General features: G+C 43.3%; 1 protein-coding gene across 4 annotated transcripts in view; it reads left to right on the forward strand.

Annotated features, from left to right (window-relative positions):
- The window catches only part of LOC147460200 (uncharacterized), a 30,978-nt gene extending 11,311 nt beyond the window's left edge, over nucleotides 1-19,667 (forward strand). The window contains exons 2-12 of one of the 4 annotated variants that reach the window (XR_015187944.1): nucleotides 16,124-16,183; nucleotides 16,576-16,615; nucleotides 16,708-16,819; nucleotides 16,942-17,011; nucleotides 17,163-17,201; nucleotides 17,293-17,379; nucleotides 17,452-17,512; nucleotides 18,509-18,633; nucleotides 18,788-18,860; nucleotides 18,949-19,071; nucleotides 19,152-19,667. Coding sequence is in view for 3 of the 4 variants with exons in the window: in XM_086511290.1 (XP_086367416.1) it covers nucleotides 16,124-16,183; nucleotides 16,576-16,615; nucleotides 16,708-16,819; nucleotides 16,942-17,011; nucleotides 17,163-17,201; nucleotides 17,293-17,379; nucleotides 17,452-17,512; nucleotides 18,509-18,633; nucleotides 18,769-18,860; nucleotides 18,949-19,063 (801 nt within the window). In the remaining variant the exon portion in view is untranslated. Of the gene's footprint in view, nucleotides 1-16,123; nucleotides 16,184-16,575; nucleotides 16,616-16,707; nucleotides 16,820-16,941; nucleotides 17,012-17,162; nucleotides 17,202-17,292; nucleotides 17,380-17,451; nucleotides 17,513-18,508; nucleotides 18,634-18,768; nucleotides 18,861-18,948 lie in introns of all 4 variants that reach the window. The other 3 variants (XM_086511290.1, XM_086511291.1, XM_086511289.1) reach the window with 3 other exon arrangements.
- Nucleotides 19,668-21,835: the final 2,168 nt, after the last annotated feature.

Raw genomic sequence — 21,835 nt, forward strand, 5'->3', positions numbered from 1 at the left:
CATGCGAGTCTCTTCTTGTTTGGCCATCATGTCCATCATCTGCTTGACCATTGCCTCCATAGGGTTTGGTACACTTTGTGGCGTAGATGGCGAAGGGGGATGGTCGGAAAAATCTCTTGGTGGGGAAAATTCTTCGTCGCCTCTCTCATGCTCATTACCTGTATGTGAAGTATCCATTCCGCTTCGGGTGACGACCATGCACTATGATCTTTGGTTCTTAAGTTCACGAGGAACTTGGGTTCTTGAGGGTCTTGGGTGCTTGGGTTCTTGGGTTCTTGAGGGTTTTGGGTTCTTGGGTTCTTGAGAGTTTTGAGGTTCTTGAGGTTTTCTTTCGCTTGCAAACCGCGTTCGAGAAGGATCTTCTCTTCACCCGAGTTCTACTCCTTTCTGCGGGCGCACCCCTTGGCAGCCTTGCGCTCACACAAAGGTTGCTTTTTTCCACCTCACGTCGATTGGCCGGCCGCTAAGTGCACGGTCCGCTCTCAATGAGTGAAAAGAGACACAAGGGGAGGTTGGACAAGCCCTTCTTTCTTGGGATTCTTGTCACTCTTCAAAAACATGATTAGGAATCGACATCCCAAAGCGAACTTGGATTCGTGCGACCTCAACAAGCAAAAAAAAATTTTCTTGTGATTCTTGTGGTTCTTTCCTTGAGTGATACAGAACACTACCAAAGTTCTAATACCAAGGTGCAGTGGAATGAATGTTTGCGCTTTGCTCCAGATGAGTGCTCCGAACTGTGCTCAAGGTTCCTTTTGTTCTTATGGAAGGGAGAGCCTTCCGTTCTTAATGAGAGAATGCTATGATTACAAACAAAGTGAATGGACACTGTGCGTGCAAGTGTATGAGACTGAGAGATAGAGAGAGGAGAGATACGACAACAAAGATGTTGTAAAACCCTCCTCCGAAGGCCCCACTCTCGTTGGCGAGAGCGGTCTACTATTGATTGCACAAACTGGTACAAACTGAATGCATGTGACTGATGCAAGTGTAGGCTATGTCGACGACGACGACGGGGATGACGAGGCCGACACTAGGGCTGAAATCTGCAATCTTTTATCTGTTGTCCAAAAACGCTATGGGCTGAAATCTGCAGCAAGTCCAAAAACGCTGATTTTGGGGGCTGTTTCTGTGGGTCTTTGTCGTTGAAATTCTGCAGGTTTAGGGCTGAAAACTGAGGTTCTTAAGGTTGAAAACTGATGGTCTTGTTGGGCTGAACCTGCTACTTCTTTAGGGGCTGATCTTGATGGTCTTCTACTGCTGAAGATGGCGATGTCTGAAATTTGCAAAGGCTGAGGTCTTCAAAAACGCTAGGGCTGCATATCTTTGCAAAAACGCTAGGTCAGGGGATCTCAAAAACGCTAGGTCAAGGCTCTGCAAAAACGCTATCTGCTGGGGTTTCTTGCGATGATGCTGAGTGAAAACGCTAGGTCTGAGCTTGCTTCCGTCGCGGTGATCTGTTGTTGATGAGAAATCGCTAGTGCAAGGATCTTGCTTCTTGCTTGGAGGAAATCCACCAAGGGGTCTTGTTGGAGAAGTTGCCTGCTGAGCTTGGCTCCTGTTGCCTCTTCTGTCATTTAGTGCTAGTCTAGGTTTGCTTATATACAAACTTACTCAATTTGCCCTACCTACTTTCCAACAAAAGTCACTTAAAAATAATAAGTGAAAAATGTCAGAAATAAGTAAAATAGGCTAAATGCACTGGAAAATTCCCCTGATGGAATCCGATGGATTCTGATGGGAATAGTGATCATGCTGTGTGCAACCAGAGGATATGCATCTACACTAAGTGACTGGGCATGCACGGTCTACGAATAGACTCACAAAAGTGCAAGATCACTTCTAATCTAGACTGACTGAACCCTGATCATGCTGTAGCTTGTCCACGGACACATAGGGTTGGATGTGTCACGTGACAGATTCTCACTCAAAAGCAATTCTCCAAAAATTAAAGCATTCAGCCCCAAAAGCTGGCCAACGCAATCTACGCAATTCCGTACGGCCTGTCAAGTCAACAGCGTGATTTTTGCCGCAAATTCCGAGGATCCGTACAATCTGTCACGTGTCAGCCTGGATGCATAATTCGAGACCTGTTGCCATGTCAACAATGTGTGTCCGTGTATGTGGGCACTGCCACGTCATCAGTTTGTGACATTCATTGTGTATTGAGAGCATCATTTGCAGAGCACTTGTGTTCCTAGCGTTCTCTCTCTCTCTCTCTCTCTCTCTCTCTCTCTCTCTCTCTCTCTCTCTCTCTGTGCAGCGTTTCTGGCGCGCATGGGTCACACTCTCTCCGCTGCTCACTCTCACATGGCCGGGGTCCCAAAAGTTGTTGGGGGTTAGGATTTCAATCCTAACTTTATTTTAATAATAGGCCACTTGGTGAGAATCTATAAGTTAGTAAGGACTTCATCTTCTTCTGCTTTTGCTAGGGTGTAGGCCTCTCGGCTGGGATCTACAGGTTGGGTAGGGTTAGGGCTAGGGAGTCCTAATCCTCTCGGTCTTTAATGGCTTGACACGTCAGCAATTTGTGACATCCCCCCTTCTTGAAAGAAGAGTAATCGTTTGCGATTATATGTGCGAAACAACTCAAGGTGGCTCAACATTCAATTTTCCATATCGGAGCTCTTGATATTCTGACGCAGCAAAATTTAGCCATCAGTGCCAAGGTGGAATCCATACGTACGTACAGTACGTACCGTACGGCAAGTTGTTTTTTTCTTTTTCTATTGGTGTTTTTTGTTTTTTTTTTTGGGCCATTTTCTCCATGGACCACTCGCGCTAGGGGCGCTTTCAGATTGGGATAATAGGGTGAAAGGGAGAGAGCCTTAGGCTTTTTTAATCGACCAGGATTACAAAAGACTCTCTTTTGAAAGGTCTGTGAACTTAAATTTAGTGTAATTTTCTTTTTTTACAAATGGTACGTGCCTATCACGTACCTAAAGGTTGGTTCAGTATGAAAGTACGTTCCGTACGTACCTAAACCGTACCGTACACTACGTACCTTTCCACCTTGGCCATCACACATAGACCGCTTGATTTGTAACGGGTGTCTCGATGCATTACCAAACAATCTCACTCGAGTAGGACTATAGCACTCACGATGCAACACAAATGCTTACATATGCATGCTACAAGACATAGAAACACATAGTTGCCGATGAACATTGTCACAAACTGCTGACTTGTCAAGCCATTGAAGGCCCAGAGGGGTAGGGCTCCCTAGCCCTAACCCTAGTCAATGTGTAGATTTGAGCCGAGGGGCCTAAACCCTAGAAAAAGAAAAAGCAAAAGAAGATGAAGCTCTCACCAACTTACAGATCCTCGCCAAGTGGCGCAATTATCGAATAGGGTTAGGATTAAAAATCCTAACCCCCATTTTAATTCTAACCCCCAACAACTTATGGGACCCTGTCAGATGGGGCCTAAAAATAAGGAGACACACACACAAAATGTTTATGTAAAAGATGATGATTTGGAAGTTGTATGTGTGGGAGTGCACGAGAGAGAGAGAGAGAGAGAGAGAGAGAGAGAGAGAGAGAGAGAGAGAGAGAGAGAGAGAGATGGGAGACCACAAACGCTAGGAGTAGGGAAGAAGGGGTGATCAACACCCCACTGACTACAAGAGCATGAGAACCTCAATACAACAGATGTGTTGGAAGTGGATACCCCCTTGGCCCCATAAATAGGTGCCCAAGGGGAGGTAGGGAAAATTCTCCCACAACCCGACAAGAAATTGATATATGGAAATATATGAGGGCGCCTGGACAAAGGTGGGCGGCTAAACTTGGGCGGCTGGACCAGGTATAACCTAGACTATGGGTGACCAACCCAGAGACATACTAGCCATACATGTATGCCCTAGATCCGTGAAAGAGAGTGGTGTAAGTCTTCACACCCCCTCTAGCACCTGATGCTGAACAAACCGTATGAAGCCGAAGATATGAGGCAAATGATGAAGATGTCTGTTGCGATGTCCACTGAAGAACAATACTCCGGCGAACTCTACGAGTTTAGCGGCAGTCTGGGGTGTCCGAACCTCCGAGAGATCTCCATGGTAAAGTACGAGGTGTATTGCGATGCATTTGGAGATTGTGTAGGAGCAGTTTTGAACCAAGAGGGTCATGCCATAGCCTACGAAAGTCGGCGCCTTAAAGATGCAGAGTTGCATGCTTCCATTTATGAGAAAGAGTTGACGGCAATAATTCATACTCTTTCCATATGGAAACATTATTTGTTAGGAGCTGATTTTATAATCAAGATGGATCATCAGTCTTCGCTACTTTCTCACACAGAGAAAGCTATCAGAAAAACAGATGAGATAGACCAACTTTCTTTCAATGTTCCATTTTTAGAGTTTACACACTTCTGGAATAAAGAATGCGGTTGTAGATGCTTTTTTCAGGCGTCCAAAGATCAATGCAATGACAACTATTTATCATGAGGAACTAGAATCTCTTAGTGAGATGCAAGGTAGTTAGGTACGTAGTGTTCGGTACAAATTCCTTTCGTAAGGTACGTAGTACAGAATGGATTGAGTTTTTAGGTACGTAAAAATTTGTACTTTTTTTTCACAAAGCCTAAAACTGAGAATACTTCATACACATTTATATATGCATTCACCAAGACTTTTAATAAAGGTTAGCAAATCAACAATAGACCATTGCAAATGCCAAAAACTAGAGTCCACAACTCTAACCGAACAATGAAAACACAAAGCTGAGCTTAGCTAACCAAATAGTGTCAGATGTCTGCTGACATGGTCACATAAAAGTTAAAACTAAGAGAATCAATATATCAATATAAATACATAATGAATCATCATAATCCAAGACTGAAGTTTAAAGTCTTGACTCTATTAAGTAGTAAGTACTACAAACCGCACACTGCACTCAAAGCTGGCACCTGCAAGAGAGGAGCACACACTGCACTGTACCTGTATCTCCGCTAAAACCAATCACTCTCAGCTACAGCAAGGCGTTTTTCAAAAAGAGAGGCCTAATCGGCCGAGATAGACAGCTCCAAAAAAAAAAAGAAAAAAGTGTACGGAACCTATCCGTACGTGTTAGGTGCAGCGGAATGAATGTTTGCGCTTTGCTCAAGATGAGTCCTCCGAACTGTGCTCAAGGTTCCTTTAGTTCTTATGGAAGGTAGAGCCTTTCGTTCTTAATGAGAGAATGCTATGATCACAAACAAGTGAATGGACACAGTGCATGCAAGTGTATGAGACTGAGAGAGAGAGAGAGAGAGAAGAGATATACGACACTAGAGACGTTGTAAAACCCTCCTCCGAAGGCCCCAATCTCGTCGGTGAGAGTGGTCTACTTATGATTGCACAATCATATGACTGATGCAAGTCTAGGCTATGTCGGTGATGACGACGGTGACGACGAAGGCCGACCTAAGGGCTGAAATCTGCAATCTTTTTACTGCTGTCCAAAAACTCAATGGGCTGAAATCTGTTGCTAGTCCAAAAACGCTGATTCTAGGGCTGTTTCTGTGGGTCTTTGTCGCTGAAAATCTGCAGGTTTAGGGCTGAAAACTGAGGTTTCCTTAGGCTGAAAACTGATGGTCTTTCCGGTCTGAATCTGCTACTTTTCTAGGGCTGAATCTGCAAGTATCTCATTGCTGAAAAACACTGCAGGCTGAGGTGGTATTTGCTGAAAACGCTAGGTTGCTGGGATCAAAACGCTAGATCTATGGTCTTCAAAAACGCTAGCTTGCTGGGTTCTGCTGGCGATGATGCTGATGCAAAAACGCTACGCACTGGGCTTGCTGGCGATGGCTACTTGATGCAAAACGCCGAGTGCTGGGAGGTATGGCGATGACCACCTTGATGGAAATGCCAGGGCTGATTCTTGCTTGGAGGGAAGTACCGCCAAGGGGTTCTTGCTTGAGAAGTTGCCTGTCGAGCTTGGGCTCGTGCTGCCTCTTCTGCCATTTAGTGCTAGTCTAAGTTTGCTTATATACAAACTTACTCAATTTGCCCTGCCTACTTTCCAACAAAATTCACTTAGAAATAATAAGTGAAAAATGTCAAAAATAGGTAAAACAGGCTAAATGCACTGGAAAATTCCGCTAAAGGATTTTGATGGATTCTGATGGGAATGCTTATGATCATGCTTTGTGCAACCGGAGGATATGCATCTACACTATGTGACTGGGCATGCACGGTCTACGAATAGACTCACAAAAGTGCCAGATCACTTCTAAATCTAGAGTGACTTGACTGACTGAACCGTGATCATGTTGTAGCTTGTCCACGGACACATAGGCTTGGATGTGTCTGATGTCACGTGACATCCCCTTCTTTTCAAAGTGAGGTACTGGTACCGAACTGTATGGCGTCGAGGGAGATCGCCAATAGCATCCAGAATCCTGGAAGGGACTCTTTGCCGGCCCACTCTGATGTGTGGGTCGTGCGGTACTTGAACTTCATAAAGGTCTGCAACGCTTGCTTCTTTGGGCCGCGCCGAAAGCGACACAGTCTTCTGTGGCTCCTTCAATGCTTCAACTTCGTCGAGAGTCATGCTTCTTTCTTCTTCAAGAATCTCCATGGCTGAAAATTCCTGAAACCATTTCCAACACAAAACCATGAACATACCTATTCCATGTAAAGTGACCGGAAAAAATCTTGTCTTTCTCAAAGACTGTGCATGCAATGTAGATGAACAAATAGACAGAGTGCCAAACGGTTCACCACACACACGCAAACAATGAGATCGAATCTTTCTCTTATGATCTAGAGCAATCAACTGTGGCAATTCACAACGGAAATGCCCATGCTTGGTGCTCATACTTTCATGTGCTCGTTCTACGAATGTGTCATGCCAAGGAAGAGACATGGAATGTGACTTCCTTACATACATACTTTTTAGCTTTTCATGAACAATCCGCATACATTCGTGCTCATTCATGAGTGAAACGTGCTCAACGTACAATATGTAATGCCTAGGAAAAGGAATACACAAAGACGCTGACTAAAATACAGGAAACGGTAACGAATGAAACACTCGAACAATGCGTGCGTATCAATCATGCGAACACATAATACTTCCTGTGAGGGTTCTTTGGACCTAGGCTCGAGAGCCAAGATCGGTTCTTCCTGAAGGGGTTCTGTGGACCTAGGCTCGAGAGCCAAGATCTATTCTTCGTGATTGATCGAATCTGCAACGAGGTTAGCTTCGCTAGAAAAAGCATTCACTAACTCATCCTTCTTGTGAACAATCACATCTTCTTCATGCAAATCATCATACTTGTGAGAAATCACGTCTTGATCATGCAAATCATCATGCTTGTGAGAAATCACATCTTGATCATGCAAATCATCATGCTTGTGAGAAATCACATCTTGATCATGCAAATCATCATGCTCATCATTAACATCCAAATCATCATGCATATCATTGTCATTCAAATCATCATGCAAATCATTGTCATTCAAATCATCATGCAAATCATTGTCATTCAATTCATCATGCTTGTCATTGTCATTCAAATCATCATGCTTCTCATAATCATGCAAATCCTGTGTGTCATGCTTGGGAGAAGAAGAGATTGAGAGAGTCTCCTTTTCTCGAATCTCTTGCATCTGTGCTTGAGCTTGAGAAACGAGTCGCAAGAACTCTTTCATGTGTTGGTCGCTCTTTCCTTCGACGGCGGCTGCAATTCTTTCTTGGTGTCTGCGCTCCATTTCTGCTTTTCTTTCTGCGTGTGTGCGTTCCATTTCTGCCATTCTTTCTGCATGTCTTGCTTCGCGTTCTAACTTCCTTCCCATAAACATCTGGTCTAACGCCTCCATAGGAGTTAGTGCAATCCGTCATGTAGATGGGGAAGGGGGAGGGTCGGAAAAACCTCTTGGTGGGGAAAATTCTTCTGCGCCTCTCTCATGCTCATCACCTCCAAGCGAAGTATCCATTCCGCTTCGAGTGATGACCATTCTGAAGTCTTGGGTTCTTGTGGGTTCTTGGGGTCTTGGGTTCTTAGTTCACGAGGAACTTGGGTTCTTGGGGGTCTTGAGTTCTTGAGGTTTTCTTATCGCTTGCAAACTTGTGTTTGAGAAGGATCTCTTCACCCGAGTTCTACTCTTTTCTGTAGGCGTACCCCTTGGCGGCCTTGCGCTCACACCAAGGTTGCTTTTTCCCACCTCACGTCGATTGGCCGGCCGCTAAGTGCACGGTCTGCTCTCAATGAGTGAAAAGAGACACAAGGGGAAGTTGGACAAGCCCTTCTTTCTTGGGATTCATGTCACTCTTCAAAAACACGATTAGGAATCGACACGCCCAAGTGAACTTGGGTTCGTGCGACCTCAACAAGCAAAAAAAAAAAACGTGTGGTTCTTTCCTTGAGTTATACAGAACGCTGCCAAAGCTCTGATACCAATGTTAGGTGCAGCGGAATGAATGTTTGCGCTTTGCTCAAGATGAGTGCTCCGAACCTGTGCTCAAGGTTTCTTTCGTTCTTATGGAAGGTAGAGTCTTCCGTTCTTAATGAGAAAATGCTATGATCTCAAACAAGTGAATGGACACTGTGCGTGCAAGTGTATGAGACTGAGAGATAGAGAGAGAAGAGAGATACGACACCAGAGACGTTGTAAAACCCTCCTCCGAAGGCCCCACTCTCGTCGGCGAGAGTGGTCTACTTATGATTGCACAATCTCGTACAATGGGAATTGTCACCAGCCAGTGGCAATTCCATTTTTGTTTATTTCTCTTTCTTTGGGGAATTTCGTTTGTTTTACCTTTTGGAAACACCCCTCTGGAAATCTAACTGCCCTGCATTGCATAGCCAGTTGGAACTGTTCACAGAGAGTCTAGGCCTGAGGGCTAAAGAGCACTAAGGTTGGACAAGGACTATGGTTAGCCAAAGTGGGGTCATTGGCCAGCCAAAGCGGAATCCTTTGCTACATTGGCTACATTTCAGTTCTGGGTGTGGCTGCAGTGTACAAAGAGGGTCAGATGACCTAGAAGAATGTAATGGCAGAAACTCCTAAATTTTAGGGATTGTTATTTTTGGACGGCAAAATGTCTTCACGTCATTACGTGCAGTTTGACATGGGGATCATTTTGTTACTCTGTGGCCAAGTCAACAGAGGCTGCAGGTGAGATATTTTTAGACCCGAGGGGCTAAAGCGGGAAAATGCACAAATGAGTGACACTTGGCACTCTGAGGCCAGTTTACTACTTAAAGAGAAGGCAAAAACGTGATTTTCAGCTGTGAGCTCGTTTTTGAGTGCTGTCACAAGTGGGAGAGCTTCAATGGAGTGCTGGCTTACCCTCTATGTACAGTGAGGTGCAGGATGTCATGACCTGCACACCTCTCACTGCTCTCTCTCTCTCCCCTATTCTTTATGGTTATGCCCCTCTAGTGGGCTGTTCAATTGACCAATGTACAGTTGTGTGGGTTCATGCGCGATTACCGAGGCAAGAGCCTCTTGCACAGGTACTGGATTAGCTAGCGGCTAATCCCTCGCAGGTACAGGTGATTCGGAGAGGTTTCACGTGCGAAATCTCGTCCGATTCAAAGGGCAAGTAGCCCTACAGGTGCGAGAGCTCGAGGACTTGCTAGGGATGCGACCGGCACGCGAAACGGAGCCCGAAACAGTGAATTACAGCCTGCTGTGTATTTTTGCAGGTTTAGGGTTTTGGCCCTAAACGGACCCTAATACCCCCAGGAGGTTTGGGAACGCAAGGGGACCGTTGTAGAGGTGATCTGGCGCATTTTCGGGGCAGAAAACAGAGAATTCAGCGTGCTGCAGATTCTCACCAGGTTTTGCAAAGTGTCCGTATGCGTCGGGAAAGTCATCTAATGCGTGGGGATACTGACTGTGAAGGGTCCTAGTACAGTTATGCTGTTGAAATCGGGCCGAAACAGAAGAAATTCAGCCCAAATTGTGCGGGGCAGCTTGTAGGGAACCACAACTTTTATTCCCTCTTTTAAAGAATAAAGAAATACCGAAAGGGGCGCCTATTTAGGGGCCAATTTGGTGTCTGACTCGCATACAGATGCATTCTAGCATCTGTATCCCATTCCCCTCTCTTGTGTCATTATAGCACAGGTAGAATAGACGACTAATAATGGGTGAAAGCTAAATCAAGGTTTGAAGTAAAGTCTACCGCCCTTTTTGGATTTAACAGGCCGGTTACATGGTTCCATCGACGGGATTAAATCACTTTTTCCTCAAAAAGTGAGCCTTGGTCAGTTTGGGTTAAAGACATAGAGTGAGTTTGGGATGACCTTGAAAACATAGAGAGTTTGAAAGTAGATCGAGTGGATTTATAGGTGAGAAAGGCTACGAGAGTCTTTCTTTGGATACAGGTGAGAAAGGCTACGAGTCTTTCTTTGGATTTACAGGTGAGAAAGGCTATGAGAGTCTTTCTTTGGATACAGGTGAGAAAGGCTACGAGTCTTTCTTTGGATACAAGATGGATGGCAACAAGGAAGAGGGTTCCTCTTCAGAGGATAGACAGCCTATTCCAACTGCACATGAAATTGGCGAGAGCTCAGGCCAAGCAGAGAAAGCTTTGCAGGTTGTTACTGCTGTGACCATGTTCAAGCTATTGATGGAGAACCCAAGATTTATGGAGTTCATACCATCTTCATCAATAGCACATCAAGTTCAAGGCAGTTTTGGCATGCCAAGAATAGGGTTTAGGGGTATGCAAGGCATGGTGCCCAACCCCATGTATGCAAACATTGGTTTGTACCCAGCATTTCAGGGCACACAAGGTCAGTTTGGGGTGTCACAAGGCAACTTGGGTATGGCTGGTTTTTCAATCCCATCAGTGAATATGACACCTGGACATCAACATGTTACTGGCCAGGGAGTAAAGATGGCTCCCACAGGTGTACCCATTATGCAAACTGTCTCTTTTAACAATTTGGAGTCAATGGATAAGCTAAAGCCATACAAATAAGATGATCAGTGAGTCCATTGACACATTCAATGGCTTTCATGAGAGGACAAAGGTTTTCTCTTTCCTCGAACAGTTTGACAAAGCATTTGTTGGAAGGAGCATTTAAAGTCAGGAAAGCTGTCACTTTTCTGAAAAAAAAATGCAAGTCAGTGGTGGAATACATTGTTGTTACAAGGACATATTCCTTCCACTTGGAATGATTTCATACAGGTACCGAATTAGCTAAAGGCTAATTCAAAACAGGTACAGGATGATTTAACAAGATTTCTTGCGAGAAATCTCGTATAAATCAAAGGGCAAGTAGTCCTACTGATGCAGAAGATCAAAGGCTACGAATTGGTGCGATTGGCACGCAAAACAGAGCCCGAAAGAAGAAAATACAGCTTGCTGTATTTTTCTGCAGATTTAGGGTTTTGACTCTATTTGATGTCTTTTTGTCCCAAGAGCTTCGAGGAAGCTAGAGGACAGTAATACAAGTGATCTGGAGCATTTTAGGAGCTAAAAACAGAGAATTCAGTGTGCTGAATTTCCAGGACAGGTTTGCAAAAGTGCTCTATTATGCGTGGATAATCACTTGGATATGTGGATTTTTGGTTGTGAAGGTTTCTACTACAGTTATGCTGTCAAAATTGGGTCAAAAAGAGAATTCTCAGCCCAATAAAAGTGACAACATAAGGGTAGATCACAGGTTAATCTCCAAAGATCAAGATGAAGAGCAGAGAAAGATTGTTTTCGATGCTCAGTATGCAAATCAGTGATATTGCATAAAGGCTGAAATTGCCTGAGAGTTGGAAGATTCACAATGCGTTTCATGTGAGTCTTCTCAGACTCTATGTAGTTGAAGATCAGCCGAAAGTCGAGGAACTTGACGAGATCTTGGTCTCGGAACAGATTTTGGCACATAAAGAAAGAAAAGAAAAGGCAAGGTTGCAAGGTGCTGTTTGGTAAAGTTCAAAAGCTATTCACCTCTAGATGTCAAGTGGATGAAAAAAGTGAACTTGCAGAGTCACTAAGAGTATGGGAACTTAAAACCTTGGTTTGCAACTTACCTTGACCCCTTGAGATTCAGAGCTACATGGATTGTCAGTGTGACAATGGCTTCTGAAAGAAATAATGTACATGTTACTTACAGTGAGCTCAAATGAAGTGCATGTTACATGAATGTTAGAGCTGTACAGATTGTCAGTTTGGCAATTGCTCTTATGGAATGTCCAAAAGTTTGGTTAGTGCTATAGAAGTGAGTATTTCTTGTCAGTTTGTCAAGGATACAGTAATTGCTTCTATTAAAGGGTACATGTGTAACTGCATTCTTAAACTGTCGGTTTGGGTATGCTCGAAAGTGTTACTGGATCCAACGTGTACTAAAAGACAGTGACAAAATGTGACGCTTCCATTTTGTCATTGGAAAGTTATGGACTCAAAGCAATGGCAGAGTGCGAAGCTACCACTATGTCATTGGGACAGGGTTCACACACAGGCAATACATGTGTCGACGAGGTGTTGAATACACCAGGGTTGACTGTGACCATGTACGACATAGGTGCAAACGAGGACGTTTGAGATTTCAAGAGGGGGGTATGTCACCAGCCAGTGGCAATTCCATTTTTGTTTATTTCTCTTTCTTTGGGGAATTTCGTTTGTTTTATCTTTTGGAAATACCCCTCTAGAAATCTAACTGCCGTGCATTGCATAGCCAGTTGGAACTGTTCAGAGAGAGTTGGAACTGTTCAGAGAGAGTCCAGGCCTGAGGGCTAAAGAGCACTAAGGTTGGACAAGGACTATGGTTAGCCAAAGTGGGGTCATTGGCCAGCCAAAGCGGAATCCTTTGCTACATAGGCTACATTTCAGTTCTGGGTGTGGCTGCAGTGTACAAAGAGGGTCAGATGACCTAGAAGAATGTAATGGCAGAAACTCCTAAATTTTAGGGATTGCTATTTTTGGACGGCAAAATGTCTTCGCGTCATTACGTGCAGTTTGACATGGGGATCATTTTGTTACTCTGTGGCCAAGTCAACAGAGGCTGCAGGTGAGATATTTTTAGACCCGAGGGTCTAAAGCGGGAAAATGCACAAATGAGTGACACTTGGCACTCTGAGGCCAGTTTACTACTTAAAGAGAAGGCAAAAACGTGATTTTCAGTTGTGAGCTCGTTTTTGAGTGCTGTCACAGGTGGGAGAGCTTCAATGGAGTGCTGGCTTACCCTCTATGTACAGTGAGGTGCAGGATGTCATGACCTGCACACCTCTCACTGCTCTCTCTCTCCCCTATTCTTTATGGTTATGCCCCTTTAGTGGGCTTTTCAATTGACCAATGTATAGTTGTGTGGGTTCATGCGCGATTGCCAAGGCAAGAGCCTCTTGCACAGGTACTGGATTAGCTAGCGACTAATCCCCCGTAAGTACAGGTGATTCGGAGAGGTTTCACGTGCGAAATCTCGTCCGATTCAAAGGGCAAGTAGCCCTACAGGTGCGGGAGCTCGAGGACTTGCTACGGATGCGACCGGCACGCGAAACGGAGTCCGAAACAGTGAATTACAGCCTGCTGTGTATTTTTGCAGGTTTAGGGTTGTGGCCCTAAACGGACCCTAATACCCCCAGGAGGTTCGGGAACGCAAGGGGACCGTTGTACAGGTGATCTGGCGCATTTTCGGGGCAGAAAACAGAGAATTCAGCGTGCTGCAGATTCTCGCCAGGTTTTGCAAAGTGTCCGTATGCGTCGGGAAAGTCATCTAATGCGTGGGGATACTGACTGTGAAAGGTCCTAGTACAGTTATGCTACCGAAATCGGGCCGAAACAGAAGAAATTCAGCCCAGATTGTGCGGGGCAGCTTGTAGGGAACCACAACTTTTATTCCCTCTTTTAAAGAATAAAGAAATACCGAAAGGGACGCCTATTTAGGGGCCAATCTGGTGTCTGACTCGCATATAGATGCATTCTAGCATCTGTATCCCATTCCCCTCTCTTGTGTCATTATAGCACAGGTAGAATAGACGACTAATAATGGGTGAAAGCTAAATCAAGATTTGAAGTAAAGTCTACCGCCCTTTTTGGATTTAACAGGCCAGTTACAGGAATGTGACTGATGCAAGTCTAGGCTATGTCGGTGATGACGACGGTGACGACGAGACCGACCTAAGGGCTGAAATCTGCAATCTTTCTACAGCTGTCCAAAAACGCTATGGGTTGAAATCTGTTGCTAGTCCAAAAACACTGATTCTGGGGCTGTTTCTGTGGGTCTTTGTCGCTGAAAATCTGCAGGTTTAGGGCTGAAAACTGAGGTTTCCTTAGGCTGAAAACTGATGGTCTTTCCGGTCTGAATCTGCTACTTTTCTAGGGCTGAATCTGCAAGTATCTCATTGCTGAAAAACGCTGCAGGCTGAGGTGGTATCTGCTGAAAACGCTAGGTTGCTGGGATCAAAACGCTAGGTCTATGGTCTTCAAAAACGCTAGCTTGCTGGGTTCTGCTGGCGATGATGCTGATGCAAAAACGCTATGTACTAGGCTTGCTGGCGATGGCTACCTGATGCAAAACGCAAAGTGCTGGGAGGTATGGCGATGACCACCTTGATGGAAACGCCAGGGCTGATTCTTGCTTGGAGGGAAGTACCGCCAAGGGGTTCTTGCTTGAGAAGTTGCCTGTTGAGCTTGGGCTCCTGCTGCCTCTTCTGCCATTTAGTGCTAGTTTAGGTTTGCTTATATACAAACTTACTCAATTTGCCCTACCTACTTTCTAACAAAAGTCACTTAAAAATAGTTAGTGCTAGTTTAGGTTTGCTTATATACAAACTTGCTCAATTTGCCCTACCTACTTTCTAACAAAAGTCACTTAAAAATAGTAAGTGTGAAATGTCAAAAATAGGTAAAATAAGCTAAATGCATTGGAAAATTCCGCTGAAGGATTCTGATGGATTTTGATGGGAATGCTTATGATCATGCTGTGTGCAACCAAAGGATATGCATCTACACTAAGTGACTGGGCATGCAGGGTCTACGAATAGACTCACAAAAGTGCCAGATCACTTCTAAATCTAGACTGATTTGACTGACTGAACCCTGATAATGCTGTAGCTTGTCCACGGACACATAGGGTTGGATGTGTCACATGACAATACGTATTGATCATTACTGTACGGGTAGAATCGGTACGTACATACGGATGCAACCTTGGTGAGATGTATCCTCAAGATCCAGACTTCGCTACAATTTGGGCAGATTTTCAAGCTGGTTACTTAAGGCCACCTTATTCCATTAGGGATAATACACTCTATCATCAACAAGCGATATGCATAGCTCAGCCCTTAAGACAGAAGGTGATGGATGAAGCGATGAAGCACGTAATTCTCCCTATGCCGGGCATCAGGGAATTTCTACTGCCACTAGTGCTCTCGAAAGATATTTCTCTTGGCCAACACTCTGGGCGGACATTGAAAAACATGTACGGGAGTGTTTAGTATGCCAAAAAGTGAAATATGACAAGACATAAAGTTTATGGCAAGCTTCAGCCACTCCCTGTGCCTAACACGCCATGGGAAAGTATTGCCATGGTTTTTATTACGGATCTTCCCAGATCTAAGAATGGAAATGATGCAATCTGGACTATAGTAGACATATTTAGTAAGCAAGCACATTTCCTTCCAGTTTAAAAGACAATCAAAGCTGGTCACATGGCTAGAATATTTCTAGCTCATATTTTTAAACATCATGGATTGCCAAAGACTATTGTCAGTGATAGAGATCCTCGCATGACTAGTCTATTTTGGCAAGCATTGTTCGAGAATTTGGGAACTAATCTTGATTTTTCATCAGCTTATCATCCTCAAACAGATGGTCAAAGCAAAATCGCTAATGCCACTGTTTTAGACCTTCTCAGGAGATAGCTTGTCCACATGCACATAGCATTAGATGTGCACGTGACATTTCGTTTTTGTTTCCTTAATATTTTGTATTAGATATTTGTATTACATGACACAACGTAGTTTTTTGGTCTAATAGGTAATTCAGGCCTTTTGCGACAACAAACCCCCCCCCCCCCCCCCCCCCCCCCCCCCCCCCCCCCCCACACCTGCCTCCTTTCTGCTTGGAAAAGAAAAGAAAAATTCTCACACACACACACACACACACAGATATGAGGGCACATGTGCACACAATTTTTCAACATGTTGCTATGTTGAACAACCTTAAATTGTGCTTTCTGATGTTTCTTGCAGAGTCCACAGGCTGCATGTGTCCCATTTCAAATTCTTGGTGGCGAAGCTCAAATTGTGCAGGTTTTAGGCATTTATATCGCTCAAACATGTATTATTAAGTGGATTATCTGGGTGTTTATTGAGTCCTTGCTGATGACGTTATCCTTTCTTGTATTGTACACACTTAAATTATAGATCCTTTTCTGGATGCACTCAAGCCATCTTTGTTGTATAGCAATCATCAACTGTCTACGAAGTAGCTACACGTACATGTAACTGTCTGTGAACCAACTACATACATGGACACACAGTTATCTTTTCATCATTTTGAAAAACTACTTGCACATGCACTTAACTGTTCATCTTGTTTCTTCTCGCTGACATGCATGTTGGTGTGAGTATAGACCAGCTATTCCATTGCTTAATTATAAAGCTCCTTCAGCCACGTTTTTGTGTTTGTCATGGGCTAGCAGATCATGCTGAAGTTTCAGGAAAAGATACTAGCCAAGCCAGGTATTTTCCATCCTGTATTTTTCAAGCATTGTAGCTAGAAGGGCTTTATCTATCATAATACCAAGTACATTTATCGTTTGGGATTTTGGCAGGGTCAATGTGCTACATGTCGGGAATGATACAAATGGAAAATATTCTACCTCCTGAAAATGCTGGTGTTAATGTTTGGCAGTTGGTCTTTGGAAGGAGTCCAAACAACACCATGTATGCCTCTCTCTTGTTCGTGTGGATTCTACGTCCACTTTACCTTTTCCTCTCTGGCAAAATCAGTATCAGATTGTGCTGTCTTAATTTTTCATAATGATTTAAAAGTAATCAAACGACAGGTTCACCAATGTGGGAACTCAAGATGGCTATATTGGCATAGCAGCACCATCACTTTCCAGAATATTACCAGTTCTGTCTTTCTACTTCCGGTTATCTTCATTTTGCAAATGTGTACTCAGTGCTTTCATATGCAGACCACAATCTCTGTGTTCTTCGTTCTCATGAAGCTGCTTCCAATTGGCAAATTTTGTACCTTAGTTCATATTCTTCCTCTTTTCAGATTGATCTGGCTATGTTTGGGGGAGAGATCATGTGTCAGGTCTTTTTCTTGTGGGACCACTTTCCATTCTTTCATGACCAGAAGTCTTGTTAGTTGTCAACAACTCAGAACGACGTTTTTGATGGCACAGCCAGATGCATACTTGTGCTCTATTAATGATGTTGCCGTGGTACCGACTATTATGCGACGGGCGCGGACAGGAATTTTTGGTGGAGAGGTAACGAAACAAAGCTTGTGTTGCGCTGACAATACCGCAGTCTTTGCTAACTGGTTCGGTTTTGGATTGCAGGGTTTTCTTATGCACAAACTTACAGGGCAAGGACTTGCGTTTATAGCTGTTGGCGGGTCTAGTAAGTTTTTCTGCTTGTCTGGATTTAATTCAAACAAAGTGTCCAAATTTATCTCATTTTTTTGATGCCATTTCATTGTGATTGAAGAACCATAGACTATAGTTTGATTATGCTATTGTGTCATTAGTTGCAAATGTGGTGGAGCTTCATAGACTGTTAGAATAGCTGAGCGTCATTGTGATTATGCTTTTGCTTGTGAGGATTTTTCTATTGCTGTGGCAAGACCATTATAAGGACGTTTTCACCGAGGAGCTTGTCAAGGCAGCTTGTTGAGAGAGCATGGACAAAGGTGTAGCTGTGATCCCGAGGATACAATGTTATCAGAGCCAAGTCAATCTTACTTTTTGTTGCCTTGGTCATTCTTTGAGCATGTCAATCCCAGCTCTTTACAGACAAGTTTGCACTAACTAATAGTTGGTGGGTTTTTTGCTCCAATATATTAGCAAATTTTTGGATGTGATTCACAAATCAGTAAATGTGGATATCTTGTTTACAATATGTGGCTTTATAACTTCCGTTAGTCTATTTTAGTAGTTACCAAGTCCAACTTTAGAGGTCATCTATCATCTTGAGACAGTCAGAGTAGTGTCACAGCTCAAATTACTTTGTGTTTGTCAATATGCCATATGGAGACCTAAAACAAATAAGAATCCAAGCCGCATGAAAGGCAATCTGGTCCTAGTAGAAGAAGCGAGCCACTGACCTATCCACCTCTTCCTCTCATGCATCGGTATCCCCCTCTACTGTGGAGGCTGGATAGTCAGCGCACTTGTTTCTGTAGGTAGGAGCATTCCGTTGCACAGATTTTGTTTCCTATTACTTTATTTTCCGATATCCTTTTGTGGGTTCTTCCACTGGGGTATTCTTTCAAGGAGTAAAAGTAACTAATAAATCAGATGATAAGTTCCTTATAAATGTCTCAGTTTTTTCCCATGCTATGTGCGCTATTGTTGCTGTTTGATCCAATGTTTCTCTCATAAGCTTTTCTTCGTGCAGTCGTGCAAAAGAATCTGGCGCAGGGAGAGGTGATAATAGTCGAAGCAGGCTGTGTAATTGCTATGACAACCTCTATCGACATGCAAATTAGGCATCTTGGTGGTATGAGACGGACAGTCTTTGGGGTAAGGCCTCACGACCGGTTCAATGGCCAGTTATGAATTGCCGAAAGAGTTGATTTTACCTTTATTTGGTGCATTTTGTCCTGCTAATGCCTCTGAGCATGCCATTCTGCACTCTTGTGCCAATTTTTACTTCAGATGGCTGGCTCCTACGCAGCTCATCTTACAGGACCCGGGGTTGTTTTTATTCAGAGTTTGCCATTTCATCGTCTTGCGTCCAAAATTGCCCGGTAAGCATCAAGCACTGTTGTCCCCTTGCTCACTTAGTAAAATGATTTTTACTTCTTTGTTCGTTGCCTTCTTTGCCCATGGAAATAGGTCTGTCGCAGCTCCGAGTTTGCGGGATAATCCTCGGTTTCTAGTTCATGTAGCTGTGTCGCTTCTGGTTGTTTATGTGATAGTGCTTTATCTTTTGATTCTCACAGAGATTTAATCTGCACTGTAAGTAGTATGATATTTTTAGAACTTGGTCAAGCAATGGGCTGTCACTCTGCTTCACTTCATTATTCGGTGATCGCAAGATTCAAAGGAGAGAAGATACAGAATAAAGTGCAGAGCTGAAACGGTCTCCGGTGGTCCGTAGCGCTGTTGACCTAGAAGTGGAGCGGTTCTTTTTTCTTCCCCACAATGAAGGCTAAAAGAAAGGTTGCATAGCCTGGGGTTGTTGCTGGATATGACATGATGAGCCCTCGTTTTTTAGGTTCAGGAAAAGACTATTGGTTCAACTTACTCATGTGGAACTAGCTATCGTGGCCTGTTCTGCGGGATGCATACTTTTGTAAAGGATGGTGAGAAGGACTTCCACCTTCATGTACCTTTGAAAACAACGCACTACACCCACTCGTTCATTGAAGTCAAGGTCAACTAAACACACTTAACATCAGTAGCTTGATAAAATGCCCTCGAGTGATATATGGTGAGTGTTGCAGTTTTTTCAATGGGCCTACCTTACATTTCTTACAGGAAAGCTTTGTGCAATACCTCTTCATTTTTTTGGATGCTTAAATAAGAAAATTAATGTCATGTTCAGCATGGAAGTTGACTGCCTTCTCTTTTTGTTACTGAAAGAATTAAGGAGTGCAAGGTAATTTTGTAGTAGCTAAGCTTTAAAAGAAGCTGTGGTCGTGCATTGAGCAAAGTTGGACACATTTATGATTACTAGTAGTTACGGAGGAGAAATGACAAGGATATGGCGACATGTCATTGTGTCGTCATAGGTTAGTCTTTAAGATAAACCAAGAGCAAGGTGTGTGCACACACGTTTAGTCATGTGTGGTTGCCACCTTGCACAGATTAAAGACCAAGAAAAGCCATCTGTTACAGTTAGATATTAGGATTCTAGCAGCTTGAGCTTGAGGGTTCTATTGAAGGGATTTTAGTAAAATTTAAAATATCTCATTTTACAATTCTTACTCATGTTACCTTTAGATATTTTACAATTCTTACTTATGGTTTAGAAATCTTGCACCTTTGGTATTTGAGCATGGAAATAGAATTCTCATTTTTTAATATATATGATATCAAGTTTACATAGGAAAGTATCTATTGATGTCACTGGGATAAAACAGTGGTTAGAACTTAGTTGCAATGAAAAACTATGATTGCAACCAATAACCATATAGTCCCCTATAGGTGTAAATGTATTATGCCTTAAAAATTTACATTGTTTGCATTTCTATGTTTTCAACTTCATTTTTTTCCCCATGAATGTCGAGAAAGCTTCAGTAGTGGTTTGAGGTTCTCAATCGTATATAGAAAATATGCGTGATAAAAAGAGGAGGCATGGAGTGTGGATTTGTGTAGTTGTGAGTGTTAGAAATGGATCTAATGGTACGATGCTATTTTATTGCAAGACTATGAAACTAAACCTTATTTTTTGAGCCGCAATGTAAGAATGAATGTATTGGGAACCTTGGATGGTTTTATGTAATTTTCCTAGGCTCACAAAGCTCTTACCCTAGAGACCAAGCTAGAGATGTGATTGTATTATTGCAAGGCTATGTAATTGAACTCTCTTTCCGAGCCGGAATAGGAACGAATGTGTTGGGGTAAAGCCCCATTTGGTCGGTTAGGTTAGACGCACGTCCACTATACTTATTCATTATGTACATAATAGAGTAAGCGGGCTCACATTTTGAGAGTGAATTTTAACCCTTGCAAACATAAGGTCTCCTCTTTTCCTCTCTTTGCCATTGTTGCACACACACATGCTCTTGCTCGTGCACTTCAACGGATATCAGAGCGCATGGTGATCGTGAAGAGCACGACGGCTTTGAGAGCTTTGAGGCGATAGCTCGCTCGCTTTTGATAGTGGAGAGATCAAGAAAGCTTGGAAGCCTTGTGAGAATGCAATGGGATCTTGAGAATTCATTTGAGAGTGATGTACGCTCTTATGGAAACTCAGAAATGAGTGTGGAAGATTGTGTGTAAGTGAAGGTGTTGTCCTAAAAAACTGTGCGCAACAACATTGTTTTCATGTTCGTTTTTCTCTTTGAAGAAGACAGATCTGAATATTCTTCTTGCTGAACCCAAGCCTTTCGACGTGATCTACGACTTTGCAGAAGAAACTTTTTACAAATTCCTCACTGTTTTGTTGATATTCAACTCAGATTGACTGTATACAAAAAGTGTAGGTTTTTTGTTTTAACATAGTGTGCGAGTTTGATGCACTTTTGGAAGCATGAGAGATGCTCCAAGTTGGGTGCATACATTTTGAGCTGATGTTGCAATTGCAGCTTATGCAAAGCTTGTGGTTTGAGAGTTTTTAATAGATTTGAGCAAAGAGTCACGGAGGTGTTTACACACCCTCGAAGCGGTCTTTTGAGAGAGCGGGTTTTTGGAGCACACAAGTGGAGCTTCTTTCATAGGTTTTTGCATGATACTTTGGTAGTGATTCTGTGCTTTGATTCACGGTCCTTACGAATGGATTTGTATATGGTGACGGTGCATGGTTGATGCCCATTGTACATGCATTTTGGCGAGCACTTTCAAGTGCCCGTGAGCTCTCTTGAGAGCATTGTTTTCGTATTGATTAAATTTTTGGATTGCAACTCTTTGACACTTGCTTATGCGTGGTCACTCCGTTGAGTGCGGATTGCCATTGTCTGTGAAAATGTGGAGCCATTTTCACATTTCTACTCATTGACATTGAGTAGTGTTATGGTTTATGGTTCGGGAGTTGAGACTTCGAGGCATCTCATGTATG

This window comes from Adiantum capillus-veneris, chromosome 4 (genome assembly GCF_014529385.1).
Source record: "Adiantum capillus-veneris isolate H3 chromosome 4, ASM1452938v2, whole genome shotgun sequence".
NCBI lineage: Eukaryota > Viridiplantae > Streptophyta > Polypodiopsida > Polypodiales > Pteridaceae > Adiantum > Adiantum capillus-veneris.